Genomic DNA, 18286 nt, shown 5'->3' with positions numbered 1-18286 from the left:
CAGGGCAGGAGGCTCAGGATGGGCACAGAGGGACTCCTGTCCCCTCAGACGCTGTGGCTGCTCCTCTGGGTACAGCTGTGCAGGGGTAAGTGCTGACTCCCTTGTCCCACCGCCCAGGGCCAGCGGGTACCAGTGTGGTCATGGGGATCTGTCTGGGAATGGGGTTTCTTTGCAGGTGCTGCTGAGACAAGGGGCAGAAGGTGCTCAGATCCATGGAGCCTGTGCCCTTCCCTGTGCCTGTCTTGGTGGGAGAATCTCCTTTTCCATGGCTCCAGTGTTCAGGGCAGCCTGTGCCTGGCTGGATTCACAGATACCCTGTCCTGGGGTACCATTTTGGGCCCCCTTGTTCCCAGCACTCTGCCTCTGGAGCCAGTGGTGGCCTCACTGGTGATGGCAGCACCCAGAGATCTCCAGGCCACTGCCAACCTCTGGGGTGCCCCAGAGGGTTTGTGTGCTGCTCAGCGCCCCTTGTTCCAGGGTAGCCCTGACCCCACGGGGGCAGTTTGTGCCCCGCAGAGAGAAGAGGATGGGGACATCTGCAGTAGGGAGACGTCCTTCCTGGGGGGCCTGGCCCAGTGCAGGGGCTGGGCTGACACCAGGAGAGGAGGGGATGTGTGGTCCTGTGGATGGTCTCAGTGGGAACAGGGAAGGCCCTGGGGCTGGGCCGGGTTTGGATGGTGCTGTGGCAGGTGGTTTGCAGGGGAAGCTGCAGCCCTTGGTACACAGGGCTGTTCAGAGGGTGCTGGTCTGGGGGGCAGCAGGTGCCTAGTGCAGGGCTGGGCAGTGTGTGGGTGGGCATGGGTGGGGGGCAGGTGGCCTTTGGGTTGGGAAGAGTTGCCTTGTGTGGTGGGATGGAGAATGACCCAGCAGTGCTGGACCTGGGCACCCCCAGCCTTGCGCAGCTGTGGGGACAGAAGGGACCCTCACACTGCTCTGGGGACAGCCTGGAGGGGAGGGGGCTCCCACCCTGGTTCCTCTGACACAGCTCAGACAGGAGGTTCCCCCAGACCTGCAGCACTGGGGCTCGGTGCTCTCCTGACTCATCCCGTGTTGGTGTTTGAAGGTGCTGCGGAGGTGAGGCTGGCGGATGGCGGCAGGCGCTGTGCTGGGAGAGTGGAGGTGAAACACCAGGGACAGTGGGGGACTGTGTGTGCTTACCACTGGAGTATGAACGATGCAGCAGTGGTTTGTAAGCAGCTGGGCTGTGGGTCTGCTGTTGGAGCTCCTCAGTACGGACACTTTGGGGCAGGATCTGGCCCCATTTGGATGGATGATGTCGGCTGTAATGGCACTGAATCTACCCTGTCTGACTGCAAACATGCAGGATGGGGTGAAGATAACTGTGATCATTCTGAGGATGCTGGAGTGATGTGTTCAGGTAAGGGGTCAGCGTGTTCCCACCTTTGGGGCTGGGATGCAGGAAGAGACCTGGCTGTGCCATAAGGAGCAACAAACATGCTGGACCTCGGCCAAGTGTGGCCAATCATGCTGTTGAACGGGGACTGTCATTGCTGGTGTAACTGGTCCCTGGGGAAAGCTGTGACAGCCCTGTGGGGACAGGACCCCATGCAGGCAGCGCTGACAAGCTGCCCAACCCCTCCTGCCTGCCCACAGCTCCCCACACTGACCCATGAAACAGGGTCTTTGCCAGCACTTACTGACTCTCGTCCATGCTGCTGTCACCCTCTGAGGCAGCGTGAGGCCAGGGGGACATGCGGGTCTCCTGTCCCATGCCTGGCCATTGGCCTGGGACCTGTGCACCCCTGGGCAGAGCACGGTGTCCCTGGATGAGAACAACCCCCTGGAGCAGGCAGGGGAGGGCTCTGGAGAGTGCCAGCCATGATAGCAGTTGCTCCATATGTGTGCTCTGGGACATCTCCCACCTAAAAGGAACCTCCCAACACCCCAGGAACACCCCTGGGAGCAGAGTGCGTTTCTGGTTGCACCCATGTGAGGATGGTCCTGCCTGGCCCAAGCTCTGCAGGGGCTGAGCAGCTGCAGCTTCATCATCATCTGGGCCAGTTCTCCTGGACCCCAACTGCTCACACGGCTGCGGTGCTGGGGGGACCGTGCTCGCAGCACAGAGAACCTTGTGTGGGAGCCCTTTGTGTGAGCAGCACCTGTGGCTGTGAGTGTGTGGCAGACACACACCTCGGGTGCTCTGGTGGTGTAGACAAGGGGAGGAGGAGTCTTGGATGTGTTTCTGGCACCAGCCCTTCCCCAACAGCTTCCTCTGGCATGTGCAATAGGCAGTTTGGCCACGGCTTGCTCGGAGGTGATGAGGGATGTGGGCATGTAACTGACAGAGGGCTCTGGGAACTCCCAGGTTGTTTGGTGTATTTTTCCAGGATTTTTCCGTCTGGTGGGAGGGAAGAGCCGCTGCTCAGGACATGTGGAGATCCGTGATGGGGACCAGTGGAAAACTGTTTGGGATTCCCACTTTGGCCCCAAAGCTGCTGAGGTGGTCTGCAGGGAGCTGCAGTGCGGCGTGGCCCTGCCTGTGTCTGGAGGAGGTCACTTTGGAGAAGGGGTTGGTCCCATGTGGGATGGAGAGCTGCAGTGTGTGGGGAATGAGTCCCTCCTGTCCTCCTGCCCCACGGGGTCCTCCCGGGACCAGGCCTGCACCCAGATGAACAGCGCTGCTGTCAGCTGCACACGTAAGGACAAAGGGTGGGGTGGTGAACACTGGGGCTGTGCCAGGGCTTGGGAACAGAGCAAGAACCAGGCTGGGTGGGTGTAGGACAGGAGGGATCATTGCACCGTCTCCAGCACAAAAACCGTGCACAAGGAGAAGAAAGGCATCTGTCCCTTTGGACTGTCCACTGGCTACCGAGGCTACAAAAGCACCAACCCACCCTCTCTCCTCCTCTGTCCCCAGAGTACACAGCGTTCTGGCTGGTGAACGGCAGCACAGCCTGTGCAGGGAGGGTGGAGGTCCAGGTGCTGGGGACCTGGGGGACCCTCTGTGCCTCCCGCTGGGATCTCTCGGATGCCCACGTTCTGTGTCGTCAACTCCACTGTGGGTTTGCTGAGTCCATTCCTGGAGGAGAGTATTTTGGGAGAGAAACCGGCCCTGTCTGGAGAGACTCGTTCCACTGTGACGGGACTGAAGCCCACCTGGGACAGTGCCCAGTGACCACCCTGGGGGCCTCCCCATGCTCCCACGGGAACAACGCTGCTGTCATTTGCTCAGGTGAGTGCTGGGAAAATGGTGCATTAGCTCCATTTCCCTTTGTGGGAGACATGGCCACCCAAAGCTGGGTCCCATGGCAGCGCCAGGCTGAATTTCTCCCTGGAGGATCCCTGGGGGGCTTTCCCTGCTCACACTGACCGCTCTGCTCTGGGAGAGCTGAGGTCTGAACAGAGGCAGACACCTGTCCCCAGGGCAGCGCCTCAGGCCCCAGCACCACTGCCAGGCCTGTGTTCCATAGCATGAGCCCAGGACAGGTCGGTGGGGCTCTGCTCCATCCCTGTGGCTGCAGACAGCCACATCCCATCCCCACAGAGAGCCCTGCAGAGCCTCATCCCACCACCCAGCAGCAGCAGACCTGGGTGTGAGCTGCAGACAGGGCCTGGGCTTTGCCCTGGCTTCTCGTCAGCACAGGGCTCAATCTTGTCCTGTCTGGTCGGACAAACCCCCCTTGCCCTCCTCCCTGGAGGCTGCCGTGCTGCCCGGTGCCGCTGATGGCTGTGGCTCCTCTGCTGTCCCCAGGCCCAGCCGACTCTGCGTCCCTGCGGCTGGTGGGCGGAGGGAGCCGGTGCAACGGGCGAGTGGAGATCTTCCAGCGCGGGACGTGGGGCAGAGTCCTGGACGACCAGTGGGACGTGCAGGAGGCCAGCGTGGTGTGCCGGCAGCTGTGGTGTGGAGAGGCAGAAAAAGCCTACAACCCCCCAAAGCCTGAGCGAGGGACGGGCCCCGTGGGGCTGCGAGGGGTCCGGTGCGCGGGGCACGAGGCCAGCCTGACCCTCTGCAACACCTCCCTGCCCAGGAGAGCCCTGTTGGGAGGGGTTGTGGAGGACGTGGGAGTCATTTGCTGGGGTGAGCGGTGCTGCACGAGCCCCCAGACGAAGGGGTGGGGGGCAGCTACCCCCTGACATCACCTGGGGTTTCTCCCCACTGCAGGGAGCCGGCGGGTCTGGCTCGTGAATGGGTCCGGGCGCTGCGCAGGGAGAGTGGAGATCTACTACCAGGGCAGCTGGGGGACCGTCTGTGACGATGGCTGGGACTTGTCTGATGCCGCCGTCGTTTGCCACCAGCTGGGTTGTGGAGGGCCGGTGGAGGTGGCCGACTCTGCTCGGTTCGGAGAAGGCTCCGGCCACATCTGGCTGGACGGTGTGAACTGCTCTGGGTCCGAAGCTGCTCTCTGGGACTGCGCTGCCGGGCCCTGGGGGCAGCACGACTGCAGGCACAAAGAGGACGCGGGCGTCATCTGCTCAGGTCTGTGCTGGGAGATGTGCTGGGATCCTGGCTCTTGGAGAGGCTGGGATGCAGGGAAAGCTGGGCATGGCCAAGGCTGTCCGTGGCTGAGCCCCTGCCTGAGCCCGGCCTATGGACACCCATGCATGGGTGCCCTCAGTCCCACTGGGGTCCCCAGGGAGCTCAGCTGTCCCCCAGGGTGAGTGGGGAGAGCAGGGCTGTGTGTCCATCAGGGACTTCTCTCTGCCCTGGCTGCAAGGGGGACTTGCTGGCCCTGCCCTGCCTGCCTGGGGGCCTGGGGAGTGCAGAGGTGTCCTGGCTCCCACAGCCCCAGACCAGCCTGTTCCTCTTGCTGCCTTTCCTCCCAGAGTTCATGGCCCTGAGGCTGGAGAACAGTGACGGCTGCTCCGGGCGCCTGCAGGTCTTCTACAACGGGACGTGGGGGAGTGTTTGCTCCAATGCGATGACTCCTGACACGGTGTCGCTGGCGTGCAAGGAGCTGGGCTGTGGGGATGGAGGATCCCTGGAAACAGACCTGTCCTATGGCAGGGTGTCTGGCCCTGCCTGGCTGGATTACGTGCAGTGTGGGGAGAAAAACAACTCTTTTTGGCAGTGTCCCTCTGCTCCCTGGGACCCACAGTCATGCGATGACCTGCGAGATGAGACCTACATCACCTGCAATGGTAATTCTGAGCCACTCGGGTCCGGTGTCACCCCAGCTTCTGCTCCCCTCTGGGCACAGCCAAATGCAGAGAAAGAGCTTGGAGGGGTTTTCATTTCCATGTCAGACTCTTCTGCTGCTGGTGGCACAAACGTGACCACAGCTCTCAGAGCCCCACACGTCCAGCAGCAGTTGTCACCCAGCAGTGCCTGGAGGAGGCAGTGACATCTCCAAGTGAGGTCTCAGCAGAGACCAGATGGGGTTCAGAGGAGCCTCCCCTCCATGGACAACCCCTGCTGCTCTGTGACCAAGATGGCACACACAGGCATGACCAGAGCTAAGCCCCGCTATCTTCTGCACAATCCCCGAGCCAGCCCCTTCACCACAGTGTTTCCTTCCTCAGGGAGACGCCCAGAAATGCCCCCAGAGCCTTTGGCCCCGTGCCCCAACTCCACCAGCTGCACAGGTAGGGAGCTGCTCCTCTGTGTGCTCCTCTTGCCTGGCAGGGCTCTGCTGTCTGAGTGCCATGGGAGCTCTTTGCCTTCTCCAGACAGGGAGAAGATCCGTGCCGTGGGAGGCGAGGACGGGTGCTCGGGCAGAGTGGAGCTCTGGCATCACGGCTCCTGGGGGACAGTGTGCGATGACTCCTGGGACATGCGGGATGCCCAGGTGGCGTGCAGGCAGCTGGGCTGTGGCCCCGCGGTGTCTGCCCTGCGTGAGGCTGCTTTTGGGGTGGGGCAAGGCCCCATCTGGCTGGAGCGGGTGGAGTGCCGGGGGACGGAGTCGTCTCCGCAGGACTGCTGGGCCCGGCCTGGGGACGGACGTGCTTGCCGGCATAAGGAAGATGCTGCCGTGCGCTGCTCGGGTGAGCTGGGGCTGGGACCCCTTGCTCGGGTATTGGCAGGGAGCTGGGGAAGGCCTTTCACCCGCTTGGTCCTGGCACAGCCCCTGAGCTCCCAAGAGCAGGAATGTTCCTGTGGGGTGCAGCAGGCTGGTGCCACGCAGGGAGCAGCCTCGGTGGAACTGGATGTCCTTGGGCCACTGCCCGTGGGGCCCTGCAGCTCCAGGGCCATCCCATGGGCTGCCTGTGCCACCCTGCCTGCCACCCAGAGCAGAGGCCACAGGCCCTGTCCTGGGTCCCTTTCTAGCACTACAGGAGGGGCAATTTGGCTGGGATGTGTCAAGGACACCAACAGACACACATGGGTGTGTTGGAGGGGAGGCTCCCTGGTACGTGCACTCCCACCCTCTCAGCCCAGCTCTACTTTTCCTCCTCTGCAGCTGCACCCAGGACAGCAGCATCCCCACCCCAAGCAGGTAACTTGTCCTCCCCCCAGGGCTGGGTATCCAGGGCCAGACTCTGACCCACAGTTGGGTGGAAGGGGCTCCTTGCTGGAGTGTGAAACTCCCAGGAGGAGGCACTGGGGTGTTTGTGTGGGGGTTGAGGAGGGCTGTAATTCACTCAGCAGGGTGGAAACTTCTCCATCACTCTCCCCCTGGGCCCTCCACTCCCTGCTGCCTTGTGTGATGGGGGTCAGGACTGGTGCTGCCTCCACCTCTCCCAAGGCTGGTGCTGTTCTTCCATGTTCTTGCCCATGCAGATCCCACCCAGGGCCGTCCGACTCTCAATGGGAGGATCTCAGTGCCCGTCATCATCTGCATCATCCTGGGGGCCCTTCTCTGCCTGCTCCTGGCCCTGCTGGCCGGGCAAGTGCTCAGAGCCAGGGCTGGGCGCAGAGGTGGGTCCTTCCACAGAGGTCCCAGTGATGCCTCCTGGAAGGGCTGTGAGTGCTGCGGGGGGTCAGCAAGGGGCACAAGCAGAGCTGAGGGGATGAGACTGTATGCTGCCACCTGTTCCACGCACCCCATTGACTGTCTGGCCATAGGGCACCAGCAGCAATTGGTGGATCTCTCAAGAGGTGGTGGGAGCAAGAGATGGGGCAAGGAGAGAAATGGCAGAGCAGGACCAGGGAACATTTTATCCTTGGGGAGATATAATCCTGTGGGAGATGTTATCCTGGGGGAGATATTATCCTGGAGGAGATGTTATCCTGGTGGAGATGGCCAAGGCTGGCAGTGCTCTGGGTAGTGCTGGAGGATGCTCTGGGGAAAAGGAGAAGACAGGAGGAACACAGAGCAGCAAGGCCCATCTCCACGGTGTCAGGCCCCAGGCTGACCCTCCGCCCAGCCCTGCCTGCCCTTGGTAAGGCTGGGGCCCTACTATGGACTCATGGGGCAGACAGGGGTCAGCTCCAGGTGGAGAGGAAACATGTGAGCTGCTCTGGGGTCAGACAAGGGGGGATGACCCAGGGGGCAGAGGGGCTTGGGCGCTGTCTCCAAGGGTGTGATGCTGCCCCAGATCATCTCCACAGTGATGTGGCCCTCACTGGGGATGTGGCAGCTGTTCCTGGACAGCACAGTGGGGCTGTGCTGTTGGAGCAGTCCTGCGCTGGGCCAAGGAACAGGTCTGGGGGAACACAGTGGGGTCCCATCGCCCCTCTGCCTGTCCCTGTGCCAGCCCTGCCTCTGTCCCCAGGCTCCAGGACAGCCCAGGAGCTCTTCCCCGAGGCCGTGTATGAGGAGATCGGTTACAGCCCAGTGCAGGAGAAGCAGGCGAGGTTTGGTCGCTCAGGTGGGTGTGGGCACATCTGCAGGACCCTTTCCCCTGGCCCACCCCAGGGCTGACCCTCTGAAGCCCCCAGCCCGTGGTCCCTGCAGTGCTGGGGCTGTGTGGTCTGTGGGGAGAGCACCCAGGTCCTGGGCCCAGGAGAGGAGCTGCCTCCCAACCAGCTTTGCCCATCGCAGCTGGACAGCCCCTCTCTTCCTGCCCCTGCACCCCACTTGACCAGTGAGGGATGAGCTGTCCTGGGGCAGCTCTGGGAGCACCTTTGAGACAGAGCTTGTCCCAGGGGAGCAGGGTGAATTCCCAGCCCTCCTCCCCATGCAGCCCCAGCTCTGTGGGTCCCCCTTCCCCAGCAGTGCTGGCCACGAACCAGGTCAGTGGGCTCGCTCCTTAACACCCGCTGCGCATCTCTCCAGGCTCCTCTTCAGAGCAGTCCCTGACCCGGCTGCAGCCCTACCCTGGGTACCGTGAGGAGGAGGATGGTCTGGGATCAGCACCAGGTGATGAAGCAGGAAGGGGCTGATCTGCCTGCAGACAAATGATGGACAGAGGTGTCACTGAGTGTCAGAGATGGGGAGGACATGAGGGTCTCCTGTGCTGCTGCCAACACCAGTGCCTCCCATCCTCTGCTCTGCAGGATGTATCTTCTCACTGTCACCAGCTCCCCTCTCTTTTCAGATGTTCTTGTTCCACATGGGGATGACCCAGCAGAGGGCTATGATGATGCCAGGGAGCTTTCTCACCCTGCGGAGGACGATGGCCCTGGACAGGGAGCTTGGGAAACGCCCAGGGTGCCAGAGGAGGGAGCAGGACCCAGGGATGCACCCAGAGGTGAGAGGGAAATTCAGCGCTGCTGGTTCCTGGGGTGCCATCCCTGCTCACACCCTAGTTGCTGCTGTACTGAGACCTAAACCTCTTGGGAAGGGGAATCCTGCCCCAGGAGTTTCCCATGGAGGGACTGGAGGGTGGAGGAAGGAGCTGAATGTGGTGAGGAGCAGGGAGGAAGGTGGTGCACAGACCCCATGGGGTGAACTGCAATGTCCTGCATTGCTGCTTGCAGGGGGCAGCCTGTGCTCCCAGAGAAGTGCCGGGGTCCCTGGAGCTGAAGGAGACACCTCGTCCCTGTCCCCGGGGAGCATGGGCTATGATGATGCTGAAGAGATCTCTCTGGCACATCCTTGTGAGGACACAAAGGCTGTGACAGAGCTGGGTGCACAGCAATTCCTGAGCCCCCAGCCAGGAAACCCCATCCCTGCTGTGCAGGTGGGTGCAGCCGGGAGGGAGGAGAGGTCTGTGCAGCTGGGAGAGCCGTGAGCACCAGGGAACCGTCTCCCTTTGCCCATGGGCAGCAGAAACAGCCCAGAGTTTCCTCCATTTTTTCCCTGTTTTTACACTGTGCATCATATTTGTTGTCATTAAAAGTCTCAGTGGACTTTGACCGGGATCTGGTTTGTGTCTGCCCAGGCATCAGGAAATCTTCCTGAGTTTGATCAGGGGCAGCAGAGAACAAAGACATGGCGGTGGGGAAGGGGTTTGTCTCAGGGACAACAGGTTTGGGGTCAGGTTGTGGGGCTGCCAGAGCCTGTGGTCCCTGTGGAATAATCCTGCTGACAGAGACGTTCCCATCTTGCTTTGCCACAGGCAGTTTCTAGACAAAATGGCTCTCTAATAGGTGCCATGATGCACCCCAGTGCCCATTTCTTCACCCCGAGATCTCCCAGCTGCTCTTTCCCCCAGGCCCTGCCTGGGCCAGGCTGGTCCCACAACGCAGAGGCCATGACAGAGCTGCCAATCAGGGTAAGTCCTGGGCTGTGACCCCGCAGAAGTGAACCCTAAGGTGGTCAAGGTGCCCTTTAAACTCCAGATGGCTGCAAAGGTGATGATGGCCCACAGATCTCCTCCCGCAATGGTCAGGAGGCACATGGGTCCCCGAAGCCCGTCTTCATCAATGACTCTCCTGTTCTTGCTCAGCAAGAACCTAGAAGGACTCTTTTGGAGCAGTAACAGTCATGCAGGCACTACCCCGGCAGACAAACATTTTCAAGCTCATTCTCAAAGCTGAAAAGACAGTAACTTTGCTTGGACAGTCTGTCCCTCTCCTCTCAGTTGTTCTCAGTCACAACAAAAGCCCAACTTCCCTGGAATATTTGGGTATGGAAACGGGGGACAGTTGAGACACCTGTGCTGTGAGCCCTGGCTCTGGGCTGAGAGGATGGAGAGCACAACAACTTGTGCAGTGCTCAGGAAATGCAAGTAAAAGTAAAAATGACATTCAGTGGTTGAGCTGGGGCTGTTTGGGAGTCCCAGTGTGACAGCTGGTGACTTCCAAGCTAGACCCCAGGGGAGCCACTGCTGGTATTTCTGTCCTGACCTGTGCCCTGGCAGCAGAGAGGAACTGATGCAGAGGGATGTTCATGTGGGGCCTCAGACAGATTCCCCTGTGCTTGTATCTCTCTGCTGATGCCCAGAGAGGAGCGTGTCTGTGATTCATCAAACATTGCAGCAGGAGGGCAAAGCGGGGAGGCACAAAACTCTGCTCAGGACAGCCTGTGACTGAACAACACTGGTGCCCACGCTCCCCAGGGGACGAAGCTCAGCACGGCTTTGCCAGCTGTCCTTGGCACGTCAGAGGCCCAGCTGTGACAAACCTCCAGAGGATGCTGCGACTCACACCTCAGCTCCAGAGAGTGCCCGGCCCTTGGACTGGGTGGGACGGTGGTCAGGATGCTCCAGTCTGGGAACTGAGGTCCAGGCAAGGAGGTGTATGAGGGGAGCAGTCTGTGCACCATCGAGAATGACAAAGAGGAGAGAGACAGGGTCTTTGCAGAGGCCTCACAAAACAGAGATCCTGATTGCTGATTAGAAGGAGGGACAGCTGGAGATCACCCCAAAAAAGCACTGAATAGAGATTCCTGCCCAGGGAGAGGCGGGAACTTGTGGTGCAAGAAGAAGGCTCCTTCTGACCCACAGATCTGCAGCTACAGGGCATGGGCAGTGCTGTGGCAAGAGCTGGAGGCGCAAGGAGGGCCAGGGCAGGATGGAAGAAGGCAGATGGGCTCCGCAAATGTCAAAGGGAGAAAATCATTGCGAAGCCCAGGGATGAACCAGGGGCCTTTAGATCTTCAGTCTGATGCTCTCCCAGCTGAGCTACTTCAGCTCTGCCCCAAACATCCAGCTGCAGCCTGCAGTGGAGAAGTCTGGTGTAAGGAAAAGGGATGCAAGTGCCAGGTGGCCAATGAGAGAAATGATGGGGTTGGGGAGGTGAGGAGCAAGGTTGTCCACACAGTGTCAGACCTCAAGGGACAGCTTCTCCAACCAGTCCAGACCTCCTTAGGAGAGACCCTGGATCAATATCAGATAATGCTGCAATCACCTCTTCTCCACACTGAAAAAAAATAAACTATACCTTTTGAAAAAAAAAAAATAGTAATTTTTATTAGAAGGTTTTTGAAATCACTCTCCGAAACTACAATAGGCAACCCCTCCAATTAACTGTACAATACTAGAAGACAATTACAATAAAAGACATGGTTTCCTAGAGCTTTCTTCAATGTAATGAACCCCATGGTGCATTTGGTGCTGAGTCCTTGAACCTCAGGTGCTGAGAAAAGATTGCAGAAACCTTTCCAGAAGTCAAAGTCAGAAGAAATAAGTACTAAGTACCTTGAAGTATTAATGAGTTCCACTGAGGAGAAGTACCAGCAAAGCCTCCTCAGGGACTCGTTAGAGCAGAGAATTGGAGGCCATGATGGCAGATAAACAAAGGGTCATGTGCAGGCAGCTGAGGTGCTGAGAAAAGCCTGGTTTTGTTGGGTGAAGCAGAGAGGCCAAGGCCTGACCCCCAGCCCCTGGGAAGGCAGATCCTGTCCCTCACCCATTGCTCAGGGCTCTTCCTGGGGCAGGGGGATGTGGGCTGTGTGATGCTGAGTGAAGGACAATGGTGTGACAGTTCCCAGCCTTCCTGGGGGTGTGCAAGGAGGCCATGAGGTGCCCCCAGTGCCTGAGGACAACATGATGATTGCCATAGCCAAGGGGACAAAGACTTGGGTTCTCTTGGTGACATCCAGCCTTGCCAGTGCCCTTTGCCATCTCCACCACAGGTTGTCCTACACTGTCCCACAGCTGCTTCTGTTTCCCTGCAGGCTGCAGACACCCATCTCGCTTCCTCCCCTTGCTCTCACCCTGGTATTTCCATACATTGACCGATGTGTCTCCACTCCCATGCTCTGTTCCTTGGAACACAAGGTCGTTGACTGAACTCATGCTCCTTCTGAATGATTTATTCTACCACAGCACTACCCTTTGAGTGACATTTCTTCCTTCTCATGTCCAGTTTCCACATTCCAAGCTGCGCTGTGTGGCAGTGTTTCTCTCCTCTGCTGTAGAAAGGAGGACCCTGAAAAGTACTGACCTGTCAATCTGTTACCTTTGCCTGGGAAGATCATGGAACAGATCCTCCCAGAAGCTGTGCTAAGGCACAAGGAGGACAGGGAGGTGATTTGAGACAGCCAGAATGGCTTCACCAAGGGCAAGTCCTGCCTGACTAACCTAGTGGACTTCTACGATGGAGTAACTACATCAGCGGACAAAGGAAGGGCTATGGATGTCATCTACCTGGACTTTGACATGGTCCCTCACAACATCCTTCTCTCTGAATTGGAGAGATATGGATTTGATGGCTGGACTGTTCCGTGGGTGAGGTACTGTCTCAATGTTCACACCCAAAAAGCAGTGATCAGTGGCACGATGGACACTGGTGACAAGTGACGTCCCTCAGGGGTCCATACCGGGATCAGTACTGTTTAATATCTTCATCAATGACATAGTGGGATCAAGTGCACCCTCAGCAAGTTTGCGGATGACACCAAACTGAGTGGTGTTGCTGATACGCCTCTGGGACAGAAGGCCACCCAGAGGGACCTGGATAAGCTCGAGAAGTGGACCCATTTGAATCTCCTGAGGTTCAACAAGGCCGTACACAAGGTCCTGCACCTGGGTTGGGGCAACCCCCTTGCTATCATTACAGGCTGGAGGATGAAGGGATGGAGAGCAGCCCTGACGAGAAGGACTTGGGGATCCTGGTGGGTGAAAGACTGGACAGGAGCTGGGAATGTGCGCTTGCAGCCCAGATGGCCAAACATATCTTGGGCTGCATCCAAAGGAGCATGACGAGCAAGTTAAGGGAGGGGATTCTGCCCCACTCCGGTGAGGCCCCACTTGGAGTCCTGCATCCAGCTCTGGGGTCCTCAGTACAGGACAGACATGGAGAGACCAACACTCTCCATACTCCAATCTCCTTTCAGGCAGTTGTAGAGAGTGAGAAGGCCTCCCCTCTGCTTTCTTTTCTTCAGACTAAACAGTCCCAGTTCCCTCACCTGCTCCTCATCAGACTTTTCCTCCAGCCCCTTCACCAGCTCCATTGCCCTTCTCTGAACTTGCTCCAGCACCTCAAGGTGTTTCCTATAGTGAGGGACGCAAATCTGACCTCAGGATTCAAGGTGGGGGCCTCACAAGCGCCAGCTACAAGTGGATGATAACTACCCTGGTCCTGCTGGCTGCGCTACTCTTGGTGCGTGCCAGGATGCTGGTGGCATTTTGTCCACCTGGGCACACGCTGGCTCATGTTCAGCTGCTATGAATCAACACCCCCAGATCCCTCTCTGCCAGGCAGCTTTCCAGCCACGCTTCCCTTCAGCCTGTAGCGCTGCCTGGGGTTCTTGAGACCCAAGTGCAGGACCTGGCACTTGGGCTTGTTAAACCTCAAACAACTACACTCAGCCCATCATTTTATCTGGTCCAGATCCCGCTGTAGAGCCTTCCTACCCTCCAGCAGGTCAACACTCCCTCCCAATTTGGTGTCATCTCCAAACTTACTGAGGGTGCACTTGATCCCCTCATCCAGACCATTGATAAAGAGATTATACAGAACTGGCCCCAATACTGAGCCCTGGGGAACACCACTCGTGACCGGCCACCAACTGGATTGGCTCCGTTCACCACAACTCTTTGGCCCGGTCCTCCAGCCAGTTCTTTATCCATCGCAGATACACCCATCCAGGCCATGAGCTGCAGCTTCTCCAGGAGAATGCTGTGGGATTCGGTGTCAAGGGCTCTACTGAAGTCTAAGTACACAACATCCACAGCCTGTGTGGTGGATTCACTCCCCCATGACAGACTTTCCCTCATCTGCTAAGCCGGTCACCTTGACATAGAAGGAGATCAGGTTGGTCAAGTGGGACTTGCCTTTCATAAATCATGCTGATTGGGCCCGATTGCTTGTCTCGTATGTGTGACCTCCCAGTCCCTTTCCCAGCCATGTTCCTGCTATTGATCTATCCCCTGCAGAGGCACAAGTGACCTCACAGTCCCCTCCACAGCCATTGGCTTCCTACTGGCCTATGAGTTCCTGAGACACAGCTGAGCACATGGCATCGTACCCAGCCATCACCCTCCTTGTGGTCCAGTGTGTGAGCAGATAAAACTAAGCTGCTTTCATCAAATTTATCTAATAGATTTCAGATCAAGGGTTTGAGTGGAGAAACGTTCCCCAGAGGAGCTGCTGTATTTACACTGGTGTATTTTATATCTCTGCTTCTGTCTTTTTTTTTTGTTGTTTTCTTTTTCTTCTTCCTCTGTCAATTCTCTCTTGAAAGAGCTCTCCAAGGAAAAGATTCATGGAATCCTACAAAAACACATCTTGCAAGAGACCCCTGAACACCATCTCTGTTCCACTGACCTTTATGGCACCCCAAGGAATAGCTGATAGCATGTGTGCTCACTTGGGTTCATTTCACCACATGCACACAATGGACATGCACGTGATGTGTATGGTTACAACTCATCTGTACAATGAAAACATGGACTTTTGACCTAGTGTTTCATAGAATCCTAGAATGTCCGGAGTTGGAAGAGACCCATAAGGATCATCGCATCCAACTCCTGTCCCTGCACAGGACAACTCCTTTTAGTCTTTTCTTCAGCTCTGATGGTGAGAAATAGTTATTTTATCACCATGTATGCTTGTTGAGGAAGGGTCCCGGGCTGAGCCTGGGTCTCCCATCCTAGGCATGTGTATTTTAGTATTATAATGAGCGTATAAGGAGAAAAGTTCTGCTAAAGGACACTTTATGTAACAGTCTTGAGATAGATGTTAAAACAAGACTCAACTACTTGTGCAGGCTCCGGAGTGTCTGCACTGCAAGGACAGTATTCTTTGCACGTTCTGATCAGGTGTTTTAAAAGTCACTTTAATCTTTGTTAGAGGAGCAGAGTGACCAAAACTGAGAGGATTTACATATTTTAGGTTAGCAATTGCAGGCAGGATTCATTCTTCTAACTGATAAGGACTACATATTCTGTCTTCAAACACTTCTCCAAGGTAAAAATTCATTGAATCATATAATACCTCAGGTTTGATGAAGGCCCTGAATATCATCTTGTCTCACTCTCCTGCTCAGGGCAGGGTCCACCAGGTGAGGTTGTTCTAGGCCTCTGCCCAGCTTTCCATCATCCACATAGGAGCTGAAAATGTGCTCCGTGACACGATGCAGGGGGAGAATAAACCCATTCAACAGTGTTGCCCCAAGTACTCATCACTGAGGGATGCCACTAGAAACTGGCTAAACAGAGGACTTTGTACCACTGATGATGTTTGGGCTTGGTCATCCAGCCAACTTCACACCCATCAAAACATCCACATCTTCATCCCAGACCTCACCAATCTGCTCTAAGGCCACCACAGGAGACCACGTCTGGGGCCTTGCAAAACTCCATGTACACAACATGCCTTTCTTTCCCCTGGCCATTTGGGTTCAGCAATCCCTTCCTTGTCCTAGACCTGCCTGGAAATGGCTGCAGGAGGATGTGGCCCATCCCCTTCCCAGGGACAGACGTAGGCTGACCAGCCAGTAATTCTCCCAGTTCTCCTTCCTGCCATTCTTGAAGATGGGTTTGACGTCTGCCTTTCTAAGAGACCTCTGAACCTCTCTGATTACTCTGGCACTTTTGACACCACAATCCAGAATTTCCCACAGGGAAAGAGGGGCAGGTGTAGGACTGTGTAGAACAGCATGTGATGGAGATGGCAAAGGTGATGTAGCAAATAGGGACACTCGCGATGAGCCTACCCAAGGGACCTGAGATGAATCTCACTGGGCCACTGGGAGTCCCTGGAGTCACACACAGAAATATCAGGGTTCTGTCAGGCACCCACATCTGAGCTGGCCTCGTGGACTCTTAAAACACATTGAGATATTCAGGGTCAGACCCTTTCCCTTTTACAGGCAGATACAGGAGTCACAGTGTCTCTCTGGCCTCCTGTTCCTATTCCCAAAGGATGCGAGGCACCTCAGCCCCATGGTGTGTGATCATGTTCTGCATTCTTCTTTGACGTCCCTCATCATTAGGAATGGACATTGGCTCAAGGAAGCACATCCCAGTGCTGCATTCTGGTGGTTTCCTATGGGATATTAGTCCCAAGATGATGTGACCTCAATAAACTCTCTGTCTCACAGGCCTTCGTGGAAACCCAAGGAATAGCTGATGGTGTTTGTGCTGACTCGGGTTCATGTCACCTCACATACATGAAGTGTATGCTTACATGTCATCTGAAAAATGCAAACATGAACCTCTGACCTACTCATTCAGAGTAATTCCATAGAGGGACAAAGAACTCTGAGCTGGGGTGAGAGGCCAGTGCTGGAAATGGTGGTTGTGAGGGGCCAGTCCATGGTGATTGACCTGAGGCTCCTTCCGAAGGGGTGTCCAGTGCACACGGGCACAGCCCAGCCCCTGCTCTGCTGGTCCTGCAGGTCTCTGGCAGGAGGCCTGGCTGTGAGAGGACACTGCTGTGTGCCCAGCCCTGCACACACACACTGTTCAGCTGCACAACGGTGTTTCATCTGTGGGCCACTTTTGTAGGCATATGCTTGAGATAGATTTTGCAAGAAGATATAAACCATCATGCGCTGCCCTGAGGAGATGACCGTTCTTTCTGGAAAGGCTGTTCTGAGGCCAGCTCTGTCACAGCAGTGCCCATTGCCTGTCCCTGCCTGCGCTCACAGGACTGACACACAGCAGGACGGTGACCAAGCTGCCAGAGCACTCAGGCCTTGCACCAACACAAGGGATGAGAAGGCGAGTGTGGGAGTGGAACGAGAACAGCTCTGGAAGACCAAGCTCTGCTGCTCCCTGTCCGTGCTGCCATGCAAGAGCTCTTTTCCCTTCCACCCATGCTCACATGAACTCTCCCTGCAGCTCAGAAAAGGCCTTGGAGTTAGAATGTCTGCAGAAAACAATTTGCTGAAGGGCCCTTTATTTTGCTTAAACACAGAGAGCATGATTCCTTGTTGACACAGACACTCGACGAGAAAAGAAAAGCAGGCAGTGAATTACGAAGGGAATTAAAATATTATAATAAAAAACCACAACTAGAGAGAAAAAATACTGCACACAGGATGACCCTTCAGTGAGTTAGACTATAACTCTTATGTAGAAGACAGAGACAGTGTCTAGCTTCAGAAGAAATCCAGTCATTCAGTTTCGACAGGGCATCCTTGAGCTCCTGGTTCCTCATGCTGTAGATGAGGGGGTTCACTGCTGGAGGCACCACTGAGTACAGAACAGACACCACCAGGTCCACAAATGGGGAAGAGATGGAGGGGGGTTTCAGGTATGTAAACATGGCAGTGCTGATGAAAAGAGAGACCACGGCCAGGTGAGGGAGGCATGTGGAAAAGGCTTTGTGCCGTCCCTGCTCAGAGGGGATCCTCAGCACAGCCCTGAAGATCTGCACATAGGACACCACAATGAACACAAAACAGCCAAATGCTAATAATGCACTAACCACAAGAAGCCCAGCTTCCCTGCGGTAGGAGTGTGAGCAGGAGAGCTTGAGGATCTGGGGGATTTCACAGAAGAACTGGTCCACAGCATTGCCCTTGCACAGTGGCAGTGAAAATGTATTGGCCGTGTGCAGCAGAGCATAGAGAAACTCAGTGGCCCAGGCAGCTGCTGCCATGTGGACACAAGCTCTGCTGCCCAGGAGGGTCCCGTAGTGCAGGGGTTTGCAGATGGCAACAAAGCGGTCATAGGACATGATGGTGAGTATAGAAAACTCTGCTTCTGCCAAGAAGGTAAATGAAAAGAGCTGTGCAGCACATCCTGTGTAGGAGATGGCCCTGGTGTTCCAGAGGGAGTTGGCCATAGATTTGGGGAGAGTGGTGGAGATGGAGCCCAGGTCGAGAAGGGCGAGGTTGAGGAGGAAGAAGTACATGGGGGTGTGGAGGTGCTGGTCACAGGCTATGGTGGTGATGATGAGGCCGTTGCCCAGGAGGGCAGCCAGGTAGATGCCCAGGAAGAGCCAGAAGTGCAAGAGCTGCAGCTCCCGTGTGTCTGCGAATGCCAGGAGGAGGAACTGGGTGATGGAGCTGCTGTTGGACATTTGCTGTTTGTTGGCACGTGGGCTCTGTTTAAAAAAAAAAAAAAAAAAGCAACTTAAAATCAGGACAAACTCCTCTTAGCAAAGCCATACCATTTTTTATATATATCACCCCAATTTAAATGCATTTCCTTTCTCTGGTCTGTG

The 18286-nt window shown here is 56.4% G+C and overlaps 2 protein-coding genes across 2 annotated transcripts; one reads left to right on the top strand and one right to left on the bottom strand.

Annotated features, from left to right (window-relative positions):
* The first annotated feature begins 18 nt into the window (after positions 1–18).
* Positions 19–9015, top strand: LOC135999581 (antigen WC1.1-like). Its single transcript, XM_065653143.1, has 14 exons — positions 19–85; positions 1064–1378; positions 2349–2657; positions 2879–3193; positions 3713–4039; positions 4124–4438; positions 4786–5100; positions 5494–5544; positions 5629–5943; positions 6360–6395; positions 6680–6817; positions 7615–7710; positions 8380–8532; positions 8762–9015. Exons 1-14 carry the CDS (start codon positions 19–21, stop codon positions 9013–9015), a joined length of 3006 nt encoding a protein of 1001 aa, XP_065509215.1.
* Positions 9016–17164: 8149 nt separating this feature from the next.
* On the bottom strand, positions 17165–17797 carry LOC135999711 (olfactory receptor 14J1-like). Its single transcript, XM_065653267.1, has one exon. The coding sequence runs from the start codon at positions 17795–17797 to the stop codon at positions 17165–17167; it is 633 nt and encodes a 210-aa protein (XP_065509339.1).
* Between the last annotated feature and the right edge of the window lie 489 nt (positions 17798–18286).

Source organism: Caloenas nicobarica, chromosome 29 (assembly GCF_036013445.1).
Source record: "Caloenas nicobarica isolate bCalNic1 chromosome 29, bCalNic1.hap1, whole genome shotgun sequence".
Lineage (NCBI taxonomy): Eukaryota > Metazoa > Chordata > Aves > Columbiformes > Columbidae > Caloenas > Caloenas nicobarica.
This window is presented reverse-complemented; position numbering and strand designations above follow the sequence as displayed.

Coding starts and splice junctions, on each gene's coding strand:
- LOC135999711 (XM_065653267.1), bottom strand. CDS start 17,797: ATGTCCTATGACCGCTTTGTTGCCATCTGCAAACCCCTGCACTACGGG.
- LOC135999581 (XM_065653143.1), top strand. CDS start 19: ATGGGCACAGAGGGACTCCTGTCCCCTCAGACGCTGTGGCTGCTCCTC. Junction 86..1,063: donor CTGGGTACAGCTGTGCAGGG/GTAAGTGCTGAC, acceptor TGGTGTTTGAAG/GTGCTGCGGAGGTGAGGCTG. Junction 7,711..8,379: donor GGCGAGGTTTGGTCGCTCAG/GTGGGTGTGGGC, acceptor CTCTCTTTTCAG/ATGTTCTTGTTCCACATGGG.